General features: G+C 48.4%; 1 protein-coding gene across 5 annotated transcripts in view; it reads left to right on the top strand.

Moving 5' to 3' along the window:
- SERCA (ATPase sarcoplasmic/endoplasmic reticulum Ca2+ transporting SERCA) overlaps positions 1-15,956 on the top strand; it is a 141,913-nt gene extending 125,957 nt beyond the window's left edge. For 4 of the 5 annotated variants that reach the window (XM_089575229.1, XM_089575230.1, XM_089575231.1 and 1 more), the window contains exons 13-19: positions 1,763-1,981; positions 3,194-3,529; positions 4,532-5,175; positions 6,700-6,817; positions 7,930-8,047; positions 12,316-12,387; positions 14,038-15,956. In XM_089575229.1, the coding sequence (XP_089431355.1) occupies positions 1,763-1,981; positions 3,194-3,529; positions 4,532-5,175; positions 6,700-6,817; positions 7,930-8,047; positions 12,316-12,387; positions 14,038-14,069 (1,539 nt within the window). In that variant the 3' untranslated portion in view covers positions 14,070-15,956. The remainder of the gene's footprint in view (positions 1-1,762; positions 1,982-3,193; positions 3,530-4,531; positions 5,176-6,699; positions 6,818-7,929; positions 8,048-12,315; positions 12,388-14,037) is intronic. The other variant, XM_089575232.1, reaches the window with a different exon arrangement.
- The last annotated feature ends 4,214 nt before the right edge of the window (positions 15,957-20,170 follow it).

The raw sequence follows: 20,170 nt of genomic DNA, 5'->3' as shown, positions 1-20,170 counted from the left end.
GATCACTCCTCGCCGTCGGGCTAAGCACCGCCTCGGACGGCGTTATCAGGTCATCGCGGAGCGTCGGCACTCTATCGCTGATTGTTAGATAAAGGGATGCGTCGATGCAGCGTACGGAACGCGCTTCGGATCTCTCTACCTTTTGCTCCCTCGGGATGCGTGTTCAATCCGCGCTGTCACGCTAAGCACCGCTGGTTACGGCGTTGTTGCGCCGTCGCGGAGCGTCGTCGCTGAATGTAGACACCAGGATGCAACGATACAGCGTTCCCAGCGCGCTTCGGATCTCTACCTTTCGTTCCCTTTTAGTATTTTTAGCCTAAGGTTTGCGTAAATTGAAATATTTCGCACTTAGTGCCCGACGAACCTCACTTCGCCGTGACAGTGGGACTGCCCGACCCACTCAAAATGGCGCCGGGCTGCAAGCCGTCGACGCCGTCAACCAACCAAAAGTCGCCATTTTGGTCACGTGATTTCAAGAACCAATAGCAGTGCGCGCTTTGCCCAAGTTTGTCTGTTTGTTTACTGCTTCTAGGGCTTGCTCATGGTTGCCAAACGGAATATGGGAATAGCCTGAATCGAGACCTTTCAAAGGAAACCAAAATGGCGCCGGCGGAGCGCGTATTTCTCGAACTGCAGGCAGTCAAAGTTTGGTGCGATTAGACCTCAATTTAAAGGGCCGCGCACGCTGTTTCACGTCTTTGGAATGCTATAACGCGTAAATTAGGCGGTATTTTTCAACGAAAATTCGTGGATAGCTGCGCAATAACGTCAGGATCGCGAAAATGGAAAGGTCAAAAATACGATTTTTTGACCAATTTTCGGCCGCAAAGAGCAGTGTCCCCCCTTAAAATTACTTTGTGTGAAAACTGAAATGTTCTCAGCTGTGCTGTCTGGCACACACAATCTTGGCACCAAGAAGAACTTGTAACAGAAATTTCATTGACATCTGTAGCATCGAAAAATCGCCGGAGTTGAAAATTGCAAAATTGGTTTTTGAGGAAGAAAATGATGCTGTAATTGTCTCACATCGCGGACCGCGCCGTAAGGGAAGGGTGAAAGGTGAGTGTGAAAGAAGAAAGAGGTGCTGTAGTGGAGGGCTCTGGAATAATTCCAACCACCTGGGGATCTTTAACTTGCACTGGCATCGCACAGCACACGGGCGGGCGCCTTTCAGTTTTGCCTCCATCGAAATGTGCCAGCCACGGCCGGGTTCAAACCCACTAACTCCAGCTCAGTAGCGGAGTGTACTGAGTAGCCTATACAATATTACTGCTCCTTTTCCTCTAAAACTGCTAATCTTTCTAACAGTTCACCGCCTGTGTCTTGGCCACTCCCTCGTAGTGGGTATGTGCCATTCTACTTGAGGCCAACCAACCAACCATCGCGGTGCTATTCACTGAGCTATCACAGTGGGCTGCTGGAGTTGCCTTTTAAGGGTTTTCGTTAAGACAAATATATAGTGCAGAAAAGGAGTAATGTAAACATTACTCCACACATCATGATGCTGTTTATCACACTGCAACACGCGATCGCACTGAGCTGCAGAAAGTTTGCAAATATAGTGCATCTCTTTGCAGGTGGATTGTTCAGCTGCACTTGTCGTTCTGCTTTATTTTGCATATGCTAACAACAGGCTAGTCTGTAACACGAGAAGCATCGTGCTGCCCTTGTCTCCACTGCACTTTTCTTTTCTTCCAGGCCCATTTTCGTAGTTCTCTTGAATGGTGGCTAGAATGGGCTGTGTGTGTCCTGTGCACTGCAGGGTGCCCCTGAAGGTGTGCTGGACCGCTGCACCCACTGTCGGGTGGGTGACAAGAAGATGGCCATGTCGGGAGCCGTGAAGCAGCGCATCCTGGACCTGACCCGTGCGTATGGCACTGGCCGTGACACGCTCCGCTGCCTGGCCCTGGCCACCCTCGACACACCACCTAAGCCAGAGGACATGGACCTCGGTGACTCCACCAAGTTTGCCACCTATGAGGTGAGCGTTACTTTGGGAACATGGGGTGGTGCAACTCTCCTGTTACGAATGGCAGTTGCTAATGTGATGCCCACCTTGGCAGTGAGGCCTGTCATGTTTCCTTCCATTTGAAATGTCTGCTGTCCTATGTCGGCTGCAGGGGCAGCCATGCAATGTTCTGTGAGACTCTCAACACAAAGTGCAATGTGTATGTGTACTTACATATACAGTTGCTGACCAATTATTCGGACCATTTTCAGGGTCCCGCCGAGTCCTGACATAGTGGGTCGGAAAATGGTCCAAATAATCGGAACAGTCCAAAAAAATAGTGAACTGTGAAAAAATAATCTTTCTGCAAAAAAGCGGCTTAAAAGTCACGAACTTCGCTGCTTCCAGTGTTCCACTTGCAAGCAGTATTATTAGACTGTCTCTGGGCCAACCATGCTTTGGCTTTGGTCATGTCTTTAGTCTCACTTTACGATACCAGGCAGTGTGACACGGCTGCAGGTCATGTCACGAACGAATGCACGTGCCGCATGAAGCAAGAAGTCAGTTTCCATGGCCAACGACACTCGCGAAAACTGAGATAGGTAGCCTACAGGATGACGCGAGCAAAAGCAAGTGCCTCCCAATGCAGTTCCAGACTGCCTCCCCCATCTGCCCCGCACCATGGGTGGCATTGTAGAAGCTGCGGTGAATGCAGCAGGCGTCCATTTCTGTGTGACTGTGCGCTTTTTGAAGTGCAAATAGCCAAGCCTATCCAAACCAGTCTGTCCGATTGACTCTGTTTAAATCCAAGATGGCGCCTTTCATGCCAGTGTAGAACCGGTTAGTTGCAACAGCGATGCCCGCTTTCATCTATATTAGGACGAAAAAATTAACTTTTGGTTGAAAAGCATTCTCCACAGCATTGCTGGCGTCTATTTTAGTCCGAAAAATCTTAACTTTTGGACGCCACAGAGTCCGAAGTATTGGTCATGCACTGACATCGCACAGTATATGGACCTCTAAAATTTTGCCTCCATCGAAATTCGACCGCTGCGGCCGGGTTCGAACCCGCATCTTTCGGGTCAGCAGTCGAGGGCCATAACCCACATGGCCAGCCAGCCTTTGTCAGACCATGTGGTGGTATAAAGGAACATGCATTGAGCGATTCATTTATGCAGGTACAAAGGGTGCTGGAGGTGGAATGCCTGTTGCAGTTGGCTCATTCTCTCTCCCTTTTTACACCAGGTGGGCCTGACATTTGTCGGTGTGGTGGGCATGCTGGACCCGCCCCGGAAGGAAGTGTTTGACTCCATCATGCGCTGCCGTGCGGCTGGCATCCGGGTCATCGTCATCACGGGCGACAACAAGGGCACAGCCGAGGCCATCTGCCGGCGCATTGGCATCTTCGAAGAGGACGAGGACCCCACCGGCATGTCCTACTCGGGCCGCGAGTTTGACGACCTGCCCCTGGAGGAGCAGAGGCGGGCCGTCCAGAGGGCACGGCTCTTCTCACGAGTGGAGCCTGCCCACAAGAGCAAGATCGTGGAGTTCCTTCAGGCGGATGGTGAAATCTCTGCCATGGTACGGGCACTGTTCCCCCCTCTCTTTCACTGCTGAGGCTTTGTCTGTATAGATGCAGAGGCTTTGTTAACAGAAGTTCTTTGCCATTTCGTCATTAGCCAGGTCACTGCAATGTTCCTATTGTTGGCTTGCACATCCAGAAACTAAATGTGAGGAGGTGCACAAAGTGAAAATTCAGAGCTGAATTCTGATTCAGTTGTGCCAGGTGTTGGTAAAATTTACTCAATTTGTCAGCACCATACTGATCTGTGCTTATCATAAAAGTCTTTCACCCTCACAGTAACGAGAAAAGCGAAAAAAAGAATGCGTTGCGGCCATGCTTTTTTTTTTTTAAGCCTAGAGCCAGTAAGATGATCTATTCATGATGTTTTCAAAAAGCTCACTGTATAAGCCATCCTTGTGTCTTAAGCAGTTTTTGTGGGGGCTCCTTCTGTCCTTTTTAGTGTGTAGGCAGACCTAGCATTTAGGTATGGCAGCATCGACAGTGATATGTCCATGGCAAATCTGTGCAAGTGAAGGAAGAGAAAGACCGCATTTTGTGCATGTTAACAGAGGTGCAGTGTTTGAGGCCTCATGTGTTTTGAAACTTGAAAGCGTGTGAATCTTGGACACGATTCTAGGAAGCCATGCCAGTGAACTTTATAGATGGTTATTTATTCAGTTATAATTTCGCTCTTGTATTCACACACCTCTTCAAAATGCACATGTTTAACTGTGGGTCCTGTTTGCAGATAGGTTTAGTCCATTTTAGCAAGCTTCCTCTAGTAGCAGCCTAAACGAGTGTTGAGATATGATTGAACCTGGCAGTCTGAAAATTAATGCTAGCAAGTTGAACACTGAATCAAGGCTTATATATTAAGCACATGCATTTTAACTCTTCATTCTGCTGCCTCATGACAATAAAAAGCTTTAGCATGCCTAATTGGTAAGATTGTTATCTGTTAGAACAGGATGGCTTTGGCATGCAGCTCATGAAATTTGTTTCTGTCAACTCTTTCCCAGACTGGTGACGGCGTGAATGATGCACCTGCCCTGAAGAAGGCTGAAATTGGCATCGCCATGGGCTCTGGCACAGCAGTGGCCAAGTCGGCCTCGGAGATGGTGTTGGCTGACGACAACTTCTCATCCATCGTGTCGGCTGTGGAGGAAGGTCGTGCCATCTACAACAACATGAAGCAGTTCATCCGCTACCTCATCTCCTCCAACATTGGCGAGGTGGTGAGCATCTTCCTGACGGCAGCGCTGGGCCTGCCCGAGGCCCTGATCCCCGTCCAGCTGCTCTGGGTGAACCTGGTGACTGATGGCCTGCCAGCCACCGCACTGGGCTTCAACCCACCGGACCTGGACATCATGGAGCGGCCACCCCGCAAGGCGGATGAGTCCCTCATCTCAGGCTGGCTGTTCTTCCGGTACATGGCCATTGGGGGCTACGTGGGCGCTGCTACGGTGGGCGCAGCAGCCTGGTGGTACATGGTGAGCCCCACGGGGCCCCACCTCAACTACTATCAGCTGACCCACCACCTGTCCTGCCTGACAGACAAGGAGAACTTCCGCGGTGTCGACTGTGCGGTCTTCCATGACCCACACCCGATGACCATGGCCTTGTCTGTGCTGGTCACTATCGAGATGCTCAACGCCCTCAACAGGTACACCTTCCTGGGCTTCATCCATCGCACTTTGGGCAGCATTGTGGTGACTCCTGACTCTGGCAATTTCAGCTGCGACCCTATTTTTACCAGGGGGCTGGAAAAACTGCCTAAAAGGCCGTTAACTGTGGCCTACGTAGTGGATTTTTCAGGCCAATTTCATTCAACATTTATCGGCAAGTGTCAGCTTTGCCATTACACTTAAACCTTGTTAATTCGACCTTCATTAGTTAGGAAATGCAGATAATTTAGACAGGTGGCATGGTCCAGCTGATGTCTATTCGAGTCTATAGCAACATGTTCTCGTCAATTCAGATGCAGGGAGGCCCACACTGGTTAATGCAGACAGGCTCTCAACAGGGACCCGCGTCCGGGTATGACCAGCACAGCAACTTTCTCATGGCTGTCTCCTGTGCACAAAAGGGTCAGCGTGACAATGATTGCTGAACAATAGTCCAGCCACCTGGCTATCGGCCATGCATTGGCCATCTTGCAGAGTGCAGCTACACGTCTTTCGAAAGCCGGTTGGCATGTTGCTGGTCACTTCTTTTCGATTTTCAAAGGCACCTCACCGTTCCTGCACTGACACGTTTTCCTCAATTTTGTCCGCATGGTTCTTAATGTTCTTCCAGTTCACCAAAACTTTGCACTCACCACGCGCTGTTTGCCGTTTGAATGGTGGATCCCACATACATACGGTGACACCACTTGTGAGGAGACTTACTGCAACTGTGTTGGACTGTGAAGGAGACTGTGGAAGCGTTGACTGTTTTAAAGCAGCTCTGCTTTGACATTCCTGATGGTGGGCGCACAGAAAAGAATTTGATGGAACTGTGAAAAATTTGGATCCCACACAGTTCTCATCTTAAAAGCAGACAGCTATCGCCCAGGTATTAACCAGATAGGTAAATTTGCAGTGATGTTAATGGTTTTTAGCACTTTGTCCGTTTGATAGTTCAGTCGTTTTTTTTCAGTCATTTTTTCCGGTCCCCTAGAGCGTGAACTAGCGTTCACTGTTTCAATTTTGCAAACAGATTGAAATTCTAGTTTTGTCAATCCCACAAGTGATTTCTTTTTCCACTTTTCTCACCTGCAAGTGTGGCAAGAATATTTAAGTAGGGCACACAGCACTTGAAGCTTGTGCTATTTTTTGTTTCTCACTGGGGCTTGGCATCAGCGGGTGAATATTCTCTTCGAACACTGCAGTGGAACCATCATAACTTCAAATGCCATCGGTCACTGTGAGCATGGCCCGATTTAGTTTCTTGTCAGGAACAGCACCGGTAACCGGTCTACAAGCAGTGGTCCTCTGGCAACTGGAGGTCACTGGAACTGTTACCTTACTCGGACACCTCATTGTGATGCATGGAGTACTGTTAGCTACATTGTGGCTACCGCCGTGAGCCCTGTTCAAGCAGATGAATCAGGCCCGTTTCATTTTTGCCTCTAGCTTTGCAAGCTTGCTGAGACTGTTGTTCGTGTGGTGCCAATGCCTCCTGGTGACAACCTTCTCCTTGTGTGCAGCTTGTCCGAAAACCAGTCTCTCCTGGTGATGCCTCCCTGGACCAACTTCTGGCTGGTGGCAGCCATGACCCTTTCCATGACGCTCCACTTTGTTGTGCTCTACTGCGACATCCTGAACGTGAGTTTCCGCTGCACTGCGAGCTCACTCCGACATTGTTGGGGCTCTTGCTGCCTTTTCCAGCCGATTTGCAAAACTAATTGGCTGGATTATATCTGTGAGTTGACGATGTTGAGAGGATAACTACTGAGAGTGTGCCAAAGCTTGCTTGCTTTTCTTTATTATGATTAAAGAGAAGAATATAGAGAGTAAAGAGCACTCATCCTTCATCTCCCAGACAAGTCATGCTGGTTGGTTGCTGGATTTTTTTTCTTTTTTTCATCAACTTCTTGATGCATGATCTGTTTCGTTTCTGTATCCATGGTAGACTTTGCTTTGTCTTTGTACTGTGACTATAAGAACAATCTTTCAGCATTGAAGCTGCCATATGGAATACACACCTGTGTCAGAGCGGTCTATTTAGGGTAATGGGCTAGTGCACAACACAATAGTCTCCATAGACCATGAAGCCAGCAGTTGTTTCCAACAGCTTCTGTTAGAGCTCATCCTCAAAGGTTCACAAAGGAACAACTTTGTTGTGAGATGTTGCTTAAATGGATCCAAGCAGCTGAGAATTTTAGTTCAGCCTTTTTTCGGCAGCTTTAGGCGGCCTTTTATTCGTAGAACTCAGGTTAAGCCCAGTTTTGGACAAAGCAAACTTGGGGTCAAAAAGAGGGAGGCAGGGGCTTCAAACTGAAATGTTCAGTGGATTGCAGAGACTGGATTCAAATGTACTGTTCTGAGTTGTTTTTTTTTTTTAAGTAGCCAAAGCTGCCATTTTGTTCTCCCACCTTAGTTTCCGCACTGTTGCTGGCTGCGAGTACCGGGATGTATGCAGCTGCTGGCAGCAGAAGGATCTTGAAACATTAGTCAAATTGATTTAGCAGTCGGGCTGTGCTGTATATGGGTGGTCTGTTGTATTCAGGAAATACTAGTTTAAATAGAAATTTGTTGTTGATGGCGAGGCGCAGAACACATAAAAAATAGATGTGGTGTCCAAGAACCTGCTTCTCTCCCCAGTGTATACTGGCCTCATTGTAAACCTGGCTGGTAAGGAAGGTTTGTTGCGTTCGGATGGGGAGGACAGTGCCATTGTTTGACGAATGTGCTGTCCCTCTTCACGACTGTTGCAGACGGTGTTCTCGGTGTGCCCGCTGTCCGTGCTCGAGTGGTTTGCTGTCCTCAAGATGTCCATTCCGGTTATCATCCTCGACGAGACGATGAAGTTCATCGCCCGCAAGTTCATCGATGGTACACAGTATTACTTTGAACTCTCCCTCCTCATGGGCACCTGGGTGGGATTCCTGGCCATTGTCCTCTGCTGCCCCATCTGAGAGGGAAGAGCCTGCCCTCTCTCTCTCTCTAACTGCAACTGCCCTTCCTTCGAGAAACCTCCAGCTGGATTGTGTTGTGGTTTTGTTCATCCCCCGCCGCTCCCCTCTTCTCCTCTTAAGCTTCCTCCGAGACACGCTGCTGCTGCACTTGGTTGGGACTGTCCTAGGCCAGACTACCACTCAACTGACCTTTCTCTCTCTTCTCCCCCCCCCCTCGCGGTCTGGTTTTCCTCCTCTCCTCACTACTTGAGCGCTGAGCCCTTTTTCCAGCGGCAGCTGCAGTTGAATGATGCTGTTCTTGTTCCTCGCAAAACCCGGGTTGCCTGTGTGCATTTTCCTGCTGCGGCACTGGTTGCCTGGTTGTTGTTGTTGTTATTGTTGTTATTATTATTGTAGTTAGTGGCCTCCAGACGCGCGTGGTCCCGCACGAGAGGGAGGTCTGCTCTGGCCAAGGCAGAGAGGTTCTAAACCTGATGCCTTGGTGTGGCTGCGTTTGCGTTGCCGCGAGTGAAACCTGCACACAGACATGAGGCATTCGCAACGGACACGCACTGGTGTTTTTGACAGATCTTGTCCAGCTGCCGCTTGGAAACTCGCTTGGGCACAAAGGGCTCCCCGCTGTTTGTGTGACAGTCTCGGCCGTAACACTTTGTGCAAATTTCGTGTGAGCTGGAGTCTAGCTAGCTTCTTGAAGAGGAGGAGGTGCTCGTGCTATGTGTGGTCTCTCTTTCCGGCGCGGTCTCTCGATGTCCTAGTGGCTAGCCTTAACACAGTCTTAATGCTATCTAGGCAGCGCAGAGCTTCATTTCTGGCTTGAATGGGTGGATTGCCTTGGTGTCGTGACTGGGCCAAGACACGGTTCCTTGTCCAGCTCGCGTTGTAAATACATCTCAACGAAGGCAGGTGGTTGCTCTTTTAGAGTTTGGGGGATGTGTGCCACCTTGCTTTTCCTGCAGAGCTACATGTCCTAGGCTGTAGAGCTGGCTGTTCGCTCCATTCGCCTCCTTCAGTTTCCTTTGACTGTTGTTGCGTGATGCAGCCTTCATGTGTGAAGCAGAAGGATTTTTAGGTTGTTTAGGCCTGCAAGGTGATATGATCGCATCACTTCTGTCGGGCAAATTGTCCGCTGTCCAATGAGCTGTCGTGGTCCTGTCACACGCATTTTCTTTGTTGAGCTTGATGCTTTTGGAGAGCTGCATCAACTGTGCATCAGCAGCTTTGTGTTGTTTCATTGCTGCTTCTGGTGATGCCGCCGCTGCTGCTGCTGCCACTGTTATGGAGAGGAGAGAGCCAGCAGCTTGTGTACAGGAAACATTTGTTGTGTGTGCCGCGTTGTGTGAGGCAGCAGTCACGTTTTGTTTGGTCTCCCATTTCCACAGTCTCTTGTTTGCCTTGTTTCACAGTGTCCGCTTGTTGGGATTTCATTGAGTTGTTCTGTCACTCTTGTGGGTGATCGTCACATATGTTCAGTACTTCTTTTTTATCTTCAGTCCTTATGTTTGATATTTTGTGGAAGTGCTACAGTACAGACTTGTAGAGACGCTGTGTGGAGTGCTTTTTTTTTTTTTTTGACACATCAAGTGAAACAAAAAAGTGAGCCGAGGGGGGCTGGGAAGGAGACACGCAAGTGGCATCAATAAAGCCGGGATTGAAGAAGAGAAGAAAAGAAAAACACTTTTTTTTGACCCCCTTGTTGTTGTTGTTGTCTCTGTTGTTTCTTCTTGCACAGGCTGTGTGTGAAAGGTGTGGGCAAAACACTTGCGCTGCTCGAGCCTTGAAGTGGTGCTACTGTGCCAGGTGTTGTGCAGGTTGGCTGGCTTAGCTGTGCAGGGGTCGCCGCTGGCAGGTCGCCTCGTTTGTGCATTTCTTTTTTTGGCAGAGCTTGCAAGCTTAGCTGGTTGTCATCGGGGATTAATGATCTTGGCTTTGTTGCCATTGTTTGACTGCATGTTGCAGCATGTCTTCTAGACTACCGTCACCTTCTCACTTTGCTTGGGGTTTCTTTTTTCTCTGTTTCATTTTATTTTCCTCTTTTTTTCTTTTCTTTTTTCGGTGTATGTATGTGGGAGTGTATGTGCATGCATTATTGTGTACACATTGCATCACCTTACGAAACATTGCAAGTAGACTGCCAAGAGCGTCTTCATGTTAGTCCTGTGGAGCTTTGCGCTGCAGCGGATTTACAGCAAAGGCTGTGCTTCTTCATGTCCTCATGTTAATTAATGCAGATCTGCAGTAAAGTTCGCATCTAGCTCTATTTGAGAGAGGAATCGGTGAGCCTAGCAGAGTAAGAGGCTATTTGAGCTAGCCACAGTGAATCCAAATGGCTGGCACACACTCTTGACAGAGCTTGCACCCTGTTGGTGGGCAGTTATTTACTGTGCTGTCAGAAGTGAGGTTGAGAAGATGCATTGAATGCTGCTGCATAGAAAAAGTTGCCTTTTGTCAGTGCGGAATTGGTAAAAGAGTGCAGGACTTGAGGGAGGCTAAATGGCACCATGGCATTAGGCACTCAGAATGACAACCTTAAAGGGACGCTGAGGCAAAAATTGATTCCTGGCAATCTTGGCGTTTGTCTGGAAGCAATGGACTCTTTTATCGCTGAGAAAGTTGGACTTAGTACTTCCCACCAGTCTATCCGAACTTGTGGCGTCCTTACCAAAGGGGCGGGTCGTCAATGTTTTGAAGTAAATGGCAGTGTAGTGCACCCTCTGGAATTCTGTCCTGAAAATTGGTGTCCACATTTTTGCTAGTGAAATTGTCTAGTGAGGGCAGCACCTGCATTTTGTTTCATATCTTCAATGCACTACGGTGTCCCTCATATAGTCTCTTTGGGACAAACCCCAATAATCATAAACCTAAAGCTTAGTTTTTCGGTTTGAGTTATCTTCTTGTAATTAGAATGCAGTACCTTATCAATCCAGGCCAACTTATATTTGTCATCAGAGTCCCTTTTAGAATACACTAGCATCGACCACAGGCACTGCTTCTCTTGGGCTTTGGTTGTCGGTATTTGTTTTCACTGGTCAGACCAGTCACCCCTTGTGTATAGGTTGCACCCATTTTTGCAATGTTGTTGTCTGAAGTGATGCTGCACAAGAGTGGGAAATGCAGTTTTGAAGCAAGTGTAAAACTAATGTGGTTTGTTGTGCATGGGGAATCAACTCAAGAATGCCTTTCAAATAGAATGTTGCAGCAGCATCTTTTTTTGACTAAATGCTGATGTCAAAGCTACGAGGCTTGTGTTAAGGTAGACTGAAGAATGCTGTTTATACATACTGCGCCCAAGTAACTCCATGATAAAGGTTACGCACCTCAGAATGAGTCTGATAATAGGCTTCTACTCAAAACACTGATGGTAGCACAGTCAGGGACGGGCAAATGTTTGTTAGAGACTCGAGGTTTTCACTCCTCGGGCCTGGACTAGGCTTAGGGTTGGAGCCATAGGCCCAGCCAAAGCTCAGGCTTCCATGTTGGCATGTGGGCCTCTTGTCATGCCTCATCACAGGTCAAGTAACTGGTCATTTTAGTACCCTACCACCCGCCCTGAAAAGGGGGGAGGGGGGGGGGAATAAAAGAATTGTCATATATTATATACAGATGCGGCGAGCAGTTGCCCACTTGCGCTGCTGCAGAGGTCAGATAATTTGTCAAACCAGGACCTGCCCTTGAAGCCATTGACTCCAGTCAGGCTCATGCCTTTTTTGCCTTGGTCTCGAGCTGGGCTCAAATTTAAGGGTCAGGCTTGTGCAGTGCTCTACCAAGCTATGCTAAAGTATGCATTTCAGCAGCTGAAATGTCTTATAGACTTTGTTTTTTTATCCCAATTAACAGCAGAGGATGGCTGCTCCCACAAAAACAAACCTACAGCAATCTGCAAACAGCACTACCCTTAGCCATTGACACCTGCCATGTGCTTTTAAAAAGCATGGTAGAATCTCCTCTGCCAGTGCATGAAGGCTGAGAAGGTCAAGTGGAACTTGTCGGTGGTGACTGGCACTTTGTTTTGCAAGCCAATGCGGGATGCATTAAGAAGCGCTCATTGGTTGAGACTGTGCCCTGTCCACGGCAGGGTTGCTGCCACAGAGCCAGTAGTCAGGCATGCCTTGGTAGTATACTGACAGCGGTTTCTGTTGAGATGGGTGGTTTGGTTTATTATTATTTTTTGCCTGTTTGTTCTAACAGCATCGGATCAGAGTGCATACCGCACGCGTCCCTCGATGTCCCCTCCAAGGATGAAATGCATGACTGGCAAAGGTACTGCCCAGGGTTGAGCCCGGTTTTGACGTTGGCTTCTGGCACTTTACTCACAACTGTGCTTCTCCTTCCTCACTGCCCTCATTGGCCGGTTGTTGTCAGCATCGTTGACTTCCCTCCTCTTTATTTTATTCCAGTCACTTGCCTTGCAACTCTGTGCACTTGTAGGTTCAGTGGGCCACCTATCATGACCAGCTACAAAACACTTTTTAATGTCAATACTCCTCTGCACTATTGTAATGCCCTTATTGAGGTGCAAGCTATCAGTTATGACTGGAGTAGTGATGATTTAACATTCTGCACTTTGGTTTTTCATGCCAACAGTGCTGATGCATTGTTGTTTGAGGTAATAACCACCCCAAGGATGTGATTACTCTGAATGGTATCCACTCTCACACCTTTCTGTATTGACCTATAACTATAAAGTCAGTAAAAGCTGAGCATCATTGGTGGCCCACTCTTATTTGCTACATTGTTATGGAAAGTGAAAAGCAGGCGAAAGGCTGAACGGTGGAGGTGACATCAACCCACCTAGAAAGCGTATGCACAGTGCCTGTTGCTGGCAGAATAGTCTTGGAGCCATTGTGTCAACGAAAGGTAAGATGTCGGCGTGGGGCAAAAAAAAAAAAAAAAAGACGAAGGTTGCGCTGACGTGCTGTGCCGTGACGTCCTGCATGGGCGGCCATGCACATCGTGGGAACGGTGACGTTAATTCAGGTGCAGTCTGTCTCATGCCCGGTCTCAACGGCGCTGATATGGGTGGGGGTGGGGAATCGACGGCAACAACAGCTTGCCCTCCGGAGTACGGCCGCAGCTCCGCGCGATGTCGCCAGCGAAGTGCAACAGTGGTGCAGCGTCCTCTTGGGTTATCAGCGCGGCAAGCGATAGGATTTATGCACGCATATGCAGCTGCGTAGCCTAGGAGCGAGCAGCGAAGGACGAACAGGCAAGCTCTTTTCCCCTGAGCCAAAAACTGTCTTAACTGCGCCTCCGAACTGGGTTCGGACATGCAGCTTGAACAGTTCGCGTTGACAGCAACCGTTTGACAGCAGGCTTACTGTCGCTCATCGTATCAACGAGAGGTTGTATTATGTTGAGTCGTGCTGTGAAATGGTAGCGAAGTATCGAATTACAGCCGTTCGTTCAACAAACTAGCGTTTCCTTCTTCACGGTAATATGTGTTCCGTAGCCAGTGCCGCAGTTTCGGTTTCGATTCTAATCCAGCAGAGTAATTTGGGCGCTTCCTATTTTTGTTTTTTGTTTGCGCCGCAGATGCCGCGAAAATGGTCTAACGGGGAGCGCATGGTGCGTATTATAGTGAAGGTGCGCGTACTTATTAACGGCGCGAAAATGAAAATAGATTGCATACGCGCCTGCATCCTAAGGTCTTGCAAACGTATGGCTGCGCTTGGGTGGATGCTAATAGGTAATTACTCTCTTATTACAGGCGCTGTCGAGCGTCGTTTTCGTTGTTTTTACTTTGCACCCAATTAGCACTACTATTCTGCTCTTGCCCACTTTATTGTCTTCTTTCTTTGATTCAAGCACGCTGGTGTGTGTAAACTTCTCGGATTTTTACTATTTCAGTTTGCCCTGTTTTGTTTCATTGCTTTTCTTTGTTTGCTTTTTCTTCTCCCTGCCACCCTACAGTGGCCCCCGAGACCTTTAAGAAGAAGAACTAAGTGAGGGAAAAAAAGCATCCAACGAAACGAAAAAGAATGTGCGCACCGCCCGTTGCACGAACTTTCGGGGTGACTACGAGAAGACTCTGGCGCCGCCGAGCGGGAGAAAAAATGTGAACAACTCTTCATTAGTGAATTGTGTGTGACCTCAGAAACTTTTAGTGCATGTTCTCTCTGTTAGCGGTGAATTCACCTCTCCCTTTCTTTTTTTTTTTCCTCGTACTTTTCTCCGAGCGCTCTATGTTCTGTTTTTTTTTTTTTTTTTTTTCTGGCGTGCCGAGATGAGGTCTTTATCTTTTCTTTTCGTTTTGAACGCTCGAAGAGCTTTCTCACATTCTGGCATTGCAATGTCAGATGCGTTTTACGTATGCGAAAAAAAAAAGGAAAAGATACGCATGTAGCAGACGTACGACAAGTGTGCCGTACGGTGATGATCCATCCAAGTAACGCGCACACACCCCGTTTAATTTCGTTTGTGTGGCTTTCGAGTTTTAATGTGTCCGTGCCGACTCTGCGCACGCGTCCGTGTTCCGGTGACCACGCTTCCTTCTCGGATAAATGTAATAATGGTACTAATATGGAACTCAGAGGTACGAAACTAGCCGATCGCGGCGGTGTGGCGGTGTTCCAGCGAGCCCACTTTCGTCTGCTCCCCGTGGGCGGTGTCTGCTGCAGCTGCTGCGCCGGCCGCACCCGCCATTCCAACAAACAAAGATGAACAAGGAAAGAGTAAACACGCATCGCTGCCAGGAGCTCCGGGCGTCGGCTCGTGAAATCCCTACGCCGGTGCTTCACCGGGAAGAACGGAGGTCATCGGAACGCGAAGCCATCACGTGTATGCCATCTCATTCCCTGTGTTTTCTTTCTATCGTCATTTTTATTGTCTCCTCCGTGTGCCCACCACTTGCGTTAATTTAAAACCGAGAACGGCATTTTTCGAGGGGAAGAAATGAAATATACGGTACGTGCTCTACTAATGCACGCGTTGTGTGTGTTCGCACTGTAGGGATGTTTGAATTTTCGTTTTTTTTTTCTTTCGCTCACTTCGGTTGTATAGTTGAGACCTGTTTCCGTGGTCTTCATAATATAAAGTGTTTTTCCTCGCTGCTTGATCGTGTGTACATGACATAGATCTGGCGCATACTCTTTCGTGTCGATGAGCTTCTGCGCGTAACAAAAAAAAAATATATTCTAGCTACTCTTCTCTTGAAGTGCATGGCGGAAGAAATGCATCGCTTAAGCGAAGGCAAGGACAGCCGGGCTAGTCTGGGAATCGAGAGCCGGGAAAACAAAAGAAAGGAACACCAGGAGTAAGGATTGAGTGCGTGGTTTTGAGTGCGAACACGACAGCGTGCGACTCGTAGAACTTGTGGCAGCAAATTTGAACATGCTGCTGTCTGTCTCTTCCTGTGGCCACTGCACGGCCTGTAAAGACAACACCAAAAGCTTTCGTCAGTCTGCCGACGGTTATAAATTGCGTCGCTCCGGCTGCGGTAGATGTCGCGCGCTGCTGTGCTTGCGCCCAAAACTCGGTCAAGGTGCGGACCGCAGTCTGTTATGCGGTGCCCGGATGCGCGCTCATGTTGGTGAGCGGATTATCGAGAACAATAATAAAAAAAGACCCGAGGGGGAAAGGAGGTGCTGGACGCGCTGTGTCATCCTTCGTTCCCGCCGACTTATTCTCGTCTCTCGACCACTTGTGATATATGTTAGCGCTGTGTGTCACCCCGTTCTTCACACGTCCCACCACCACACATTTCCCCCACCACCCCCGCCCCCTCCTCCTCAATCGGAATGGGAAAGAGACCGTTTTGTACAGACCGGTGTGGACGGAGGTCAACCGTGTACCATAATAGAAAGATAATAAAATGAAACAACTCCTCTGAACCGGCTCCATGGTGTGCTTCACTGCGCCCCCTGTCTGCGGCAGGAGAAGTCTGCTTTCAGGGGGCACGCGCCCAGGCAGTCGCAGTTGATCGTAATACGGGTAAACTAGCCAGTTGTTCTGGCGTTTATTGCGACACAGTATATCATATTAATTACGTATCGCTTGTTCACGGCTCCTGACCAAACTTGCAACCCAGCTGAGAAGCAGACATTCGTTAAACAATATTTATTTGGAAAACCGCAAAATTCCTAACGCCGACCTGCCAGGATAATTTTGGTCATAAGTTAAAGCGTACTCGGAATCAACAGAAATAGTAGCTACGCTAGAGACATAGATTACCATTTAGGGAACGTTGCCAATGTTTTATTGCGCGAAAAGGCCTTTCTGTGAAAATTGCAAACTGCAGCTTTCCTCCCATTCACTACCTCGCGAAACGCCAGTGGGGTTACGTCATTCTTATGACGTCTCTGGGAATCGGGCCAAACTCTCCAGGCCAATCAGAAAAATGGCACAAACCAAACCGCTTTTGCGGGTGATTACGCGGGCCTTTTATGCGAAGCATATTACTAGAGCTACACTACAGCCCGTAGAGCGCGGCGGTGGAGCTACCATTGACCTTTAGCGTGACCACGTGACAACATGACGTCACAGCAGAGGGGAGATGGGCTGCCGGCTCGCGCGGTCGGCCGCGGCGGTGGAGGCTCCACATCAGAGGCGCGGCGGCTGACCACGTGACAACATGACGTCACAGCAGAGGAGAGATGGGCTGCCGGCTCGCGCGGTCGGCCGCGGCGGTGGAGGCTCCACATCAGAGGCGCTGCAGCTGACCATGTGCACGTGACGCTACAGCAGCGGTATAAAGCTGAGCTTGCCTCGCTCTCCGGGCACTTACGAGGCTGCCAGGTGTTGGGATGCCGCCTAGAAGCAGGGCTGATACGAAGTATTCAACCAAGGAAAGCCATGTATTACCAAGCCTAGCCATCAATATGCTTCGCATCTGACTAGGCTTAACCTTAGCTAAGCCTCAGCCATTTTTTGACATAATTTGGCTTTCACCATTGTTACTTGTGTATAATTCACCGAAACGTGATGTGTGTGCGTGTGCGTGTGTGTGTGTGTGTGCGTGCGTGCGTGCGTGTGTGTGTGTGTGTGTGTGCGTGTGCGTGCGTGTGTGTCGTGTGCGCGTACATATGTATATTGTATGATCTGCTCTTGCCTGTGTAAATAAGGGGGGTGGGAGCTTGTCAAGCTGCTGTTCAGCAGCTTTACGCTGCCTCACTGTTCTGAATGATCCTGATCGAGACATCTTAATTGTGCCTATAACTTACAGGGCGGCATCGGTAGCGGACATTGCTTCGAATTCGCAGTACTTCCCGTCAAAATAGCGCTCAACATGAAAGTGATGCGCCAATTGTGGGCGGCAGGTAGTTCACTTGACGACACGCGGGTGCCGGAATTCTTGAGGGGTGCCGGCATTCAATAGTTTATTCTGGCTTGTCGAAGCTTCGTTCTCACTGAAATTTATATTTTTTACAATTCTGGGCCACTGCTATTTGAGTCGTGCCAAACATATTACCCTGTCCATTTATGATTGCAGCGTAAACTGCTACATTTTTGCAAAAAAATGAAAATCTATATGGGATGTTTTTAATTCACGCTTGAAATATGCAATAAATAAGTGACCAAAAAAGAGATATGCGTTCTTTTAGCTCGATGGCCGAGCGTAAAAATTCTTGATAGTGAAACATAATTGCTGCAAAGATCTGTTGGGCCGAATATATGGGGCGCAAGGTAAAGCGCAATAAGTGTCAGGAAAATGGATAGAAGCGTTTTCTCAAATGCATGGTTGGTTTTATCCCTGGCGCTTTAGTGCACCTAAAAAGTTACAAATTTCATTGCACGGACTCATTACATTGGTTCTGTGAAGTTATATGCACAAATTAGCGGTTATACAAAAACCCTTTGTTATACAACATAATTTTGGTTTATGGTTATAAAGGGTTTGACGTCAATGCAACTCACCTGGCAATCGGAGACGCCGTAGAGGGAGGCTCTGGATAATTTCGACCACGTGGGGTTTTTAACGTGCTCTGACATCGCACACTATACGGGGCTCAAGCATTTCGCCTCCATCGAAATGTGACTGCCGCGGCCGGAATCGAACCCGCGTCTTTCGGGTCAGCAGCCAAGCACCATAAACACTGAGCCGTCGCGGCGGCATGAACGCATGCATATATTCCGCTTAATACACGTTCCCAATGCCAAAAGTACATCATCTGTACATCATCTGTACGTAATTCGAAAGTAATTCATACACTGACGTAGGTTGCATAGATTTTTTTGAGTTCCATGTGTAAACCAAGGCTAAAAAAAGGAAAGAACGCAGATCGTACTCTTCGCAGAATGAAACGATCACAGATGCTGTTCGTTGTCACCCGGAGCAGTCAGGTTTCTGATCTAGATCACTGTTCGCATGCACTGTTACAAGAGCTCCGAATTTTATGTCAAATTTTGAGGGTATTAAAAAAAAACATTTTATAGCTACTTCTGCTTGCTCAAGCAACGTTGACTTGCTTTCTGGCACTATTCCGCTTTTCTATCTCAATCAAATCATATATATATAGACGCACTAGTGTTCATCCTCCTCCCGCATTGATGGAATCAATTCCAAAGTCTTAAAAAACACTAAACATGTTTGCAGCTTTGTCCTATCCTTCATTTTTCAGCAGTCATTTGATACCTGTTCTATTCCTCTTGACTGGCGTATTGGGAAGGTCATTCCAGTCTTCAAGAAAGGTAACCAACCGATCATCCCAGACCTGTCCCTGTGGTAAACGTGGTCACGTGACCTGATGTGCAAAACTGCCGAGTTTTCCTTGCCCCTCCGCCTTTCTTCTCGCGATTAGTGCCGCCTCGGCAGGTGTCACATTTTCCGCACCACGCTGTCGGCAGCAGCATACGGCTGCATATGTCCTGCCCATCAGAGTGACCACACCTCCGCTGGCGACAAAAGGAGAGGACAGATGTCGGCAGGCGGACCAGCCATCAGATCCAGAAGGCGTGAAAAGGTAAAGTTGTGGAACACTGACACCAGTCAATGTTTTGCTGAAAAATGTTCAGTATATCTCAACTTGTATGCTTCAAAACCATCCAAACGGACTTCAGTCGAAGATGGTAAAGAAAACTTGGAGGAAGCTTAAGCTTCGCCGTTGATGTATAGCGTTATCGGGCCACCGCCGCTTGTCAGCCGCGTGCGGGGAGGAGGTGCATGCCGGTTCCGCGCGTTGACGGAGCAGCTAGAGGCCGGAATACATGGAGTGTTTTTACGGCTGCAAGTCGGCGATTTTCGCCCCACGTCGAGAAAAACGCCCGCAGCCGCCGTTCTGGTTCTGCCAGATATTGACGCGCGGCGTCCGGTGAGGCCGGAAGCGACAGCTGAAGGATGCCAATTGCAGCGCAGAAAGCCCGTTCTTCCGGTTTGGCTGCCTTTGCCTGTTTTAACTCTATGTCTGGCTGCCGTCACCAGCATGGCTGCCATGGCCGACGGAGCTACGCAGTGATTTTGGCACGGAAATATTATCGTGAAAATAAACACTACATCAGACATGAAATGTCGCGTTTTGTTTTTAGAGAACACGGCCGAATCTTATGTCTAAATGCCTGCATTTCCTTCCTGAAGCGAATGCGTCGAAGAAAGCCGCAGCAGATGGTGTCCGCGGCTGAGCGGGCGCGCGAAAGGTACGTGACGCCATGCATTCGAGCACGCAAATTCTTATAGATACTTATGCACGCGTGCTAAAGCAAGTACATTGGTGTCGATGAACACTGGTTACAGAGAGTCCTGATCAAAATCCTATCATCGTTTCAGAATACATTTCGTTCTCCTCTAGGAATCTGTTAAGCCTAGTTTGGACCACGTGCTCCATGAGCTTGTTTATGCATGAAGTAGGCGAGATGGGCCATAAATTTTTTAACCCCAGCTTCTTCCCATGTTTGGGTATAAAGACTACGTTAGCTAACTTTATTCCTGTGGGATTGCGCCTTTCTCAGCACTCACGCAATATGCTGCTAAAAGGTACCAAGCAGTACTTGAACGAACGGCTTCAACTGTCGTGTACTAGATTATTAATCTAGTTTACTTCTACTACTTGAGCCATGGAGTCATAGAGTTTCTTACTATTACCTAGAGGGAAAGCTGGCGGCGCTGCACTTC

Source organism: Amblyomma mixtum, chromosome 2 (genome assembly GCF_055824585.1).
Source record: "Amblyomma mixtum isolate Tamu chromosome 2, ASM5582458v1, whole genome shotgun sequence".
NCBI classification, from domain to species: Eukaryota; Metazoa; Arthropoda; class Arachnida; order Ixodida; family Ixodidae; genus Amblyomma; species Amblyomma mixtum.
The sequence above is the reverse complement of the archived record's forward strand: the minus strand, read 5'-3'. Positions and strand labels throughout refer to the sequence as shown.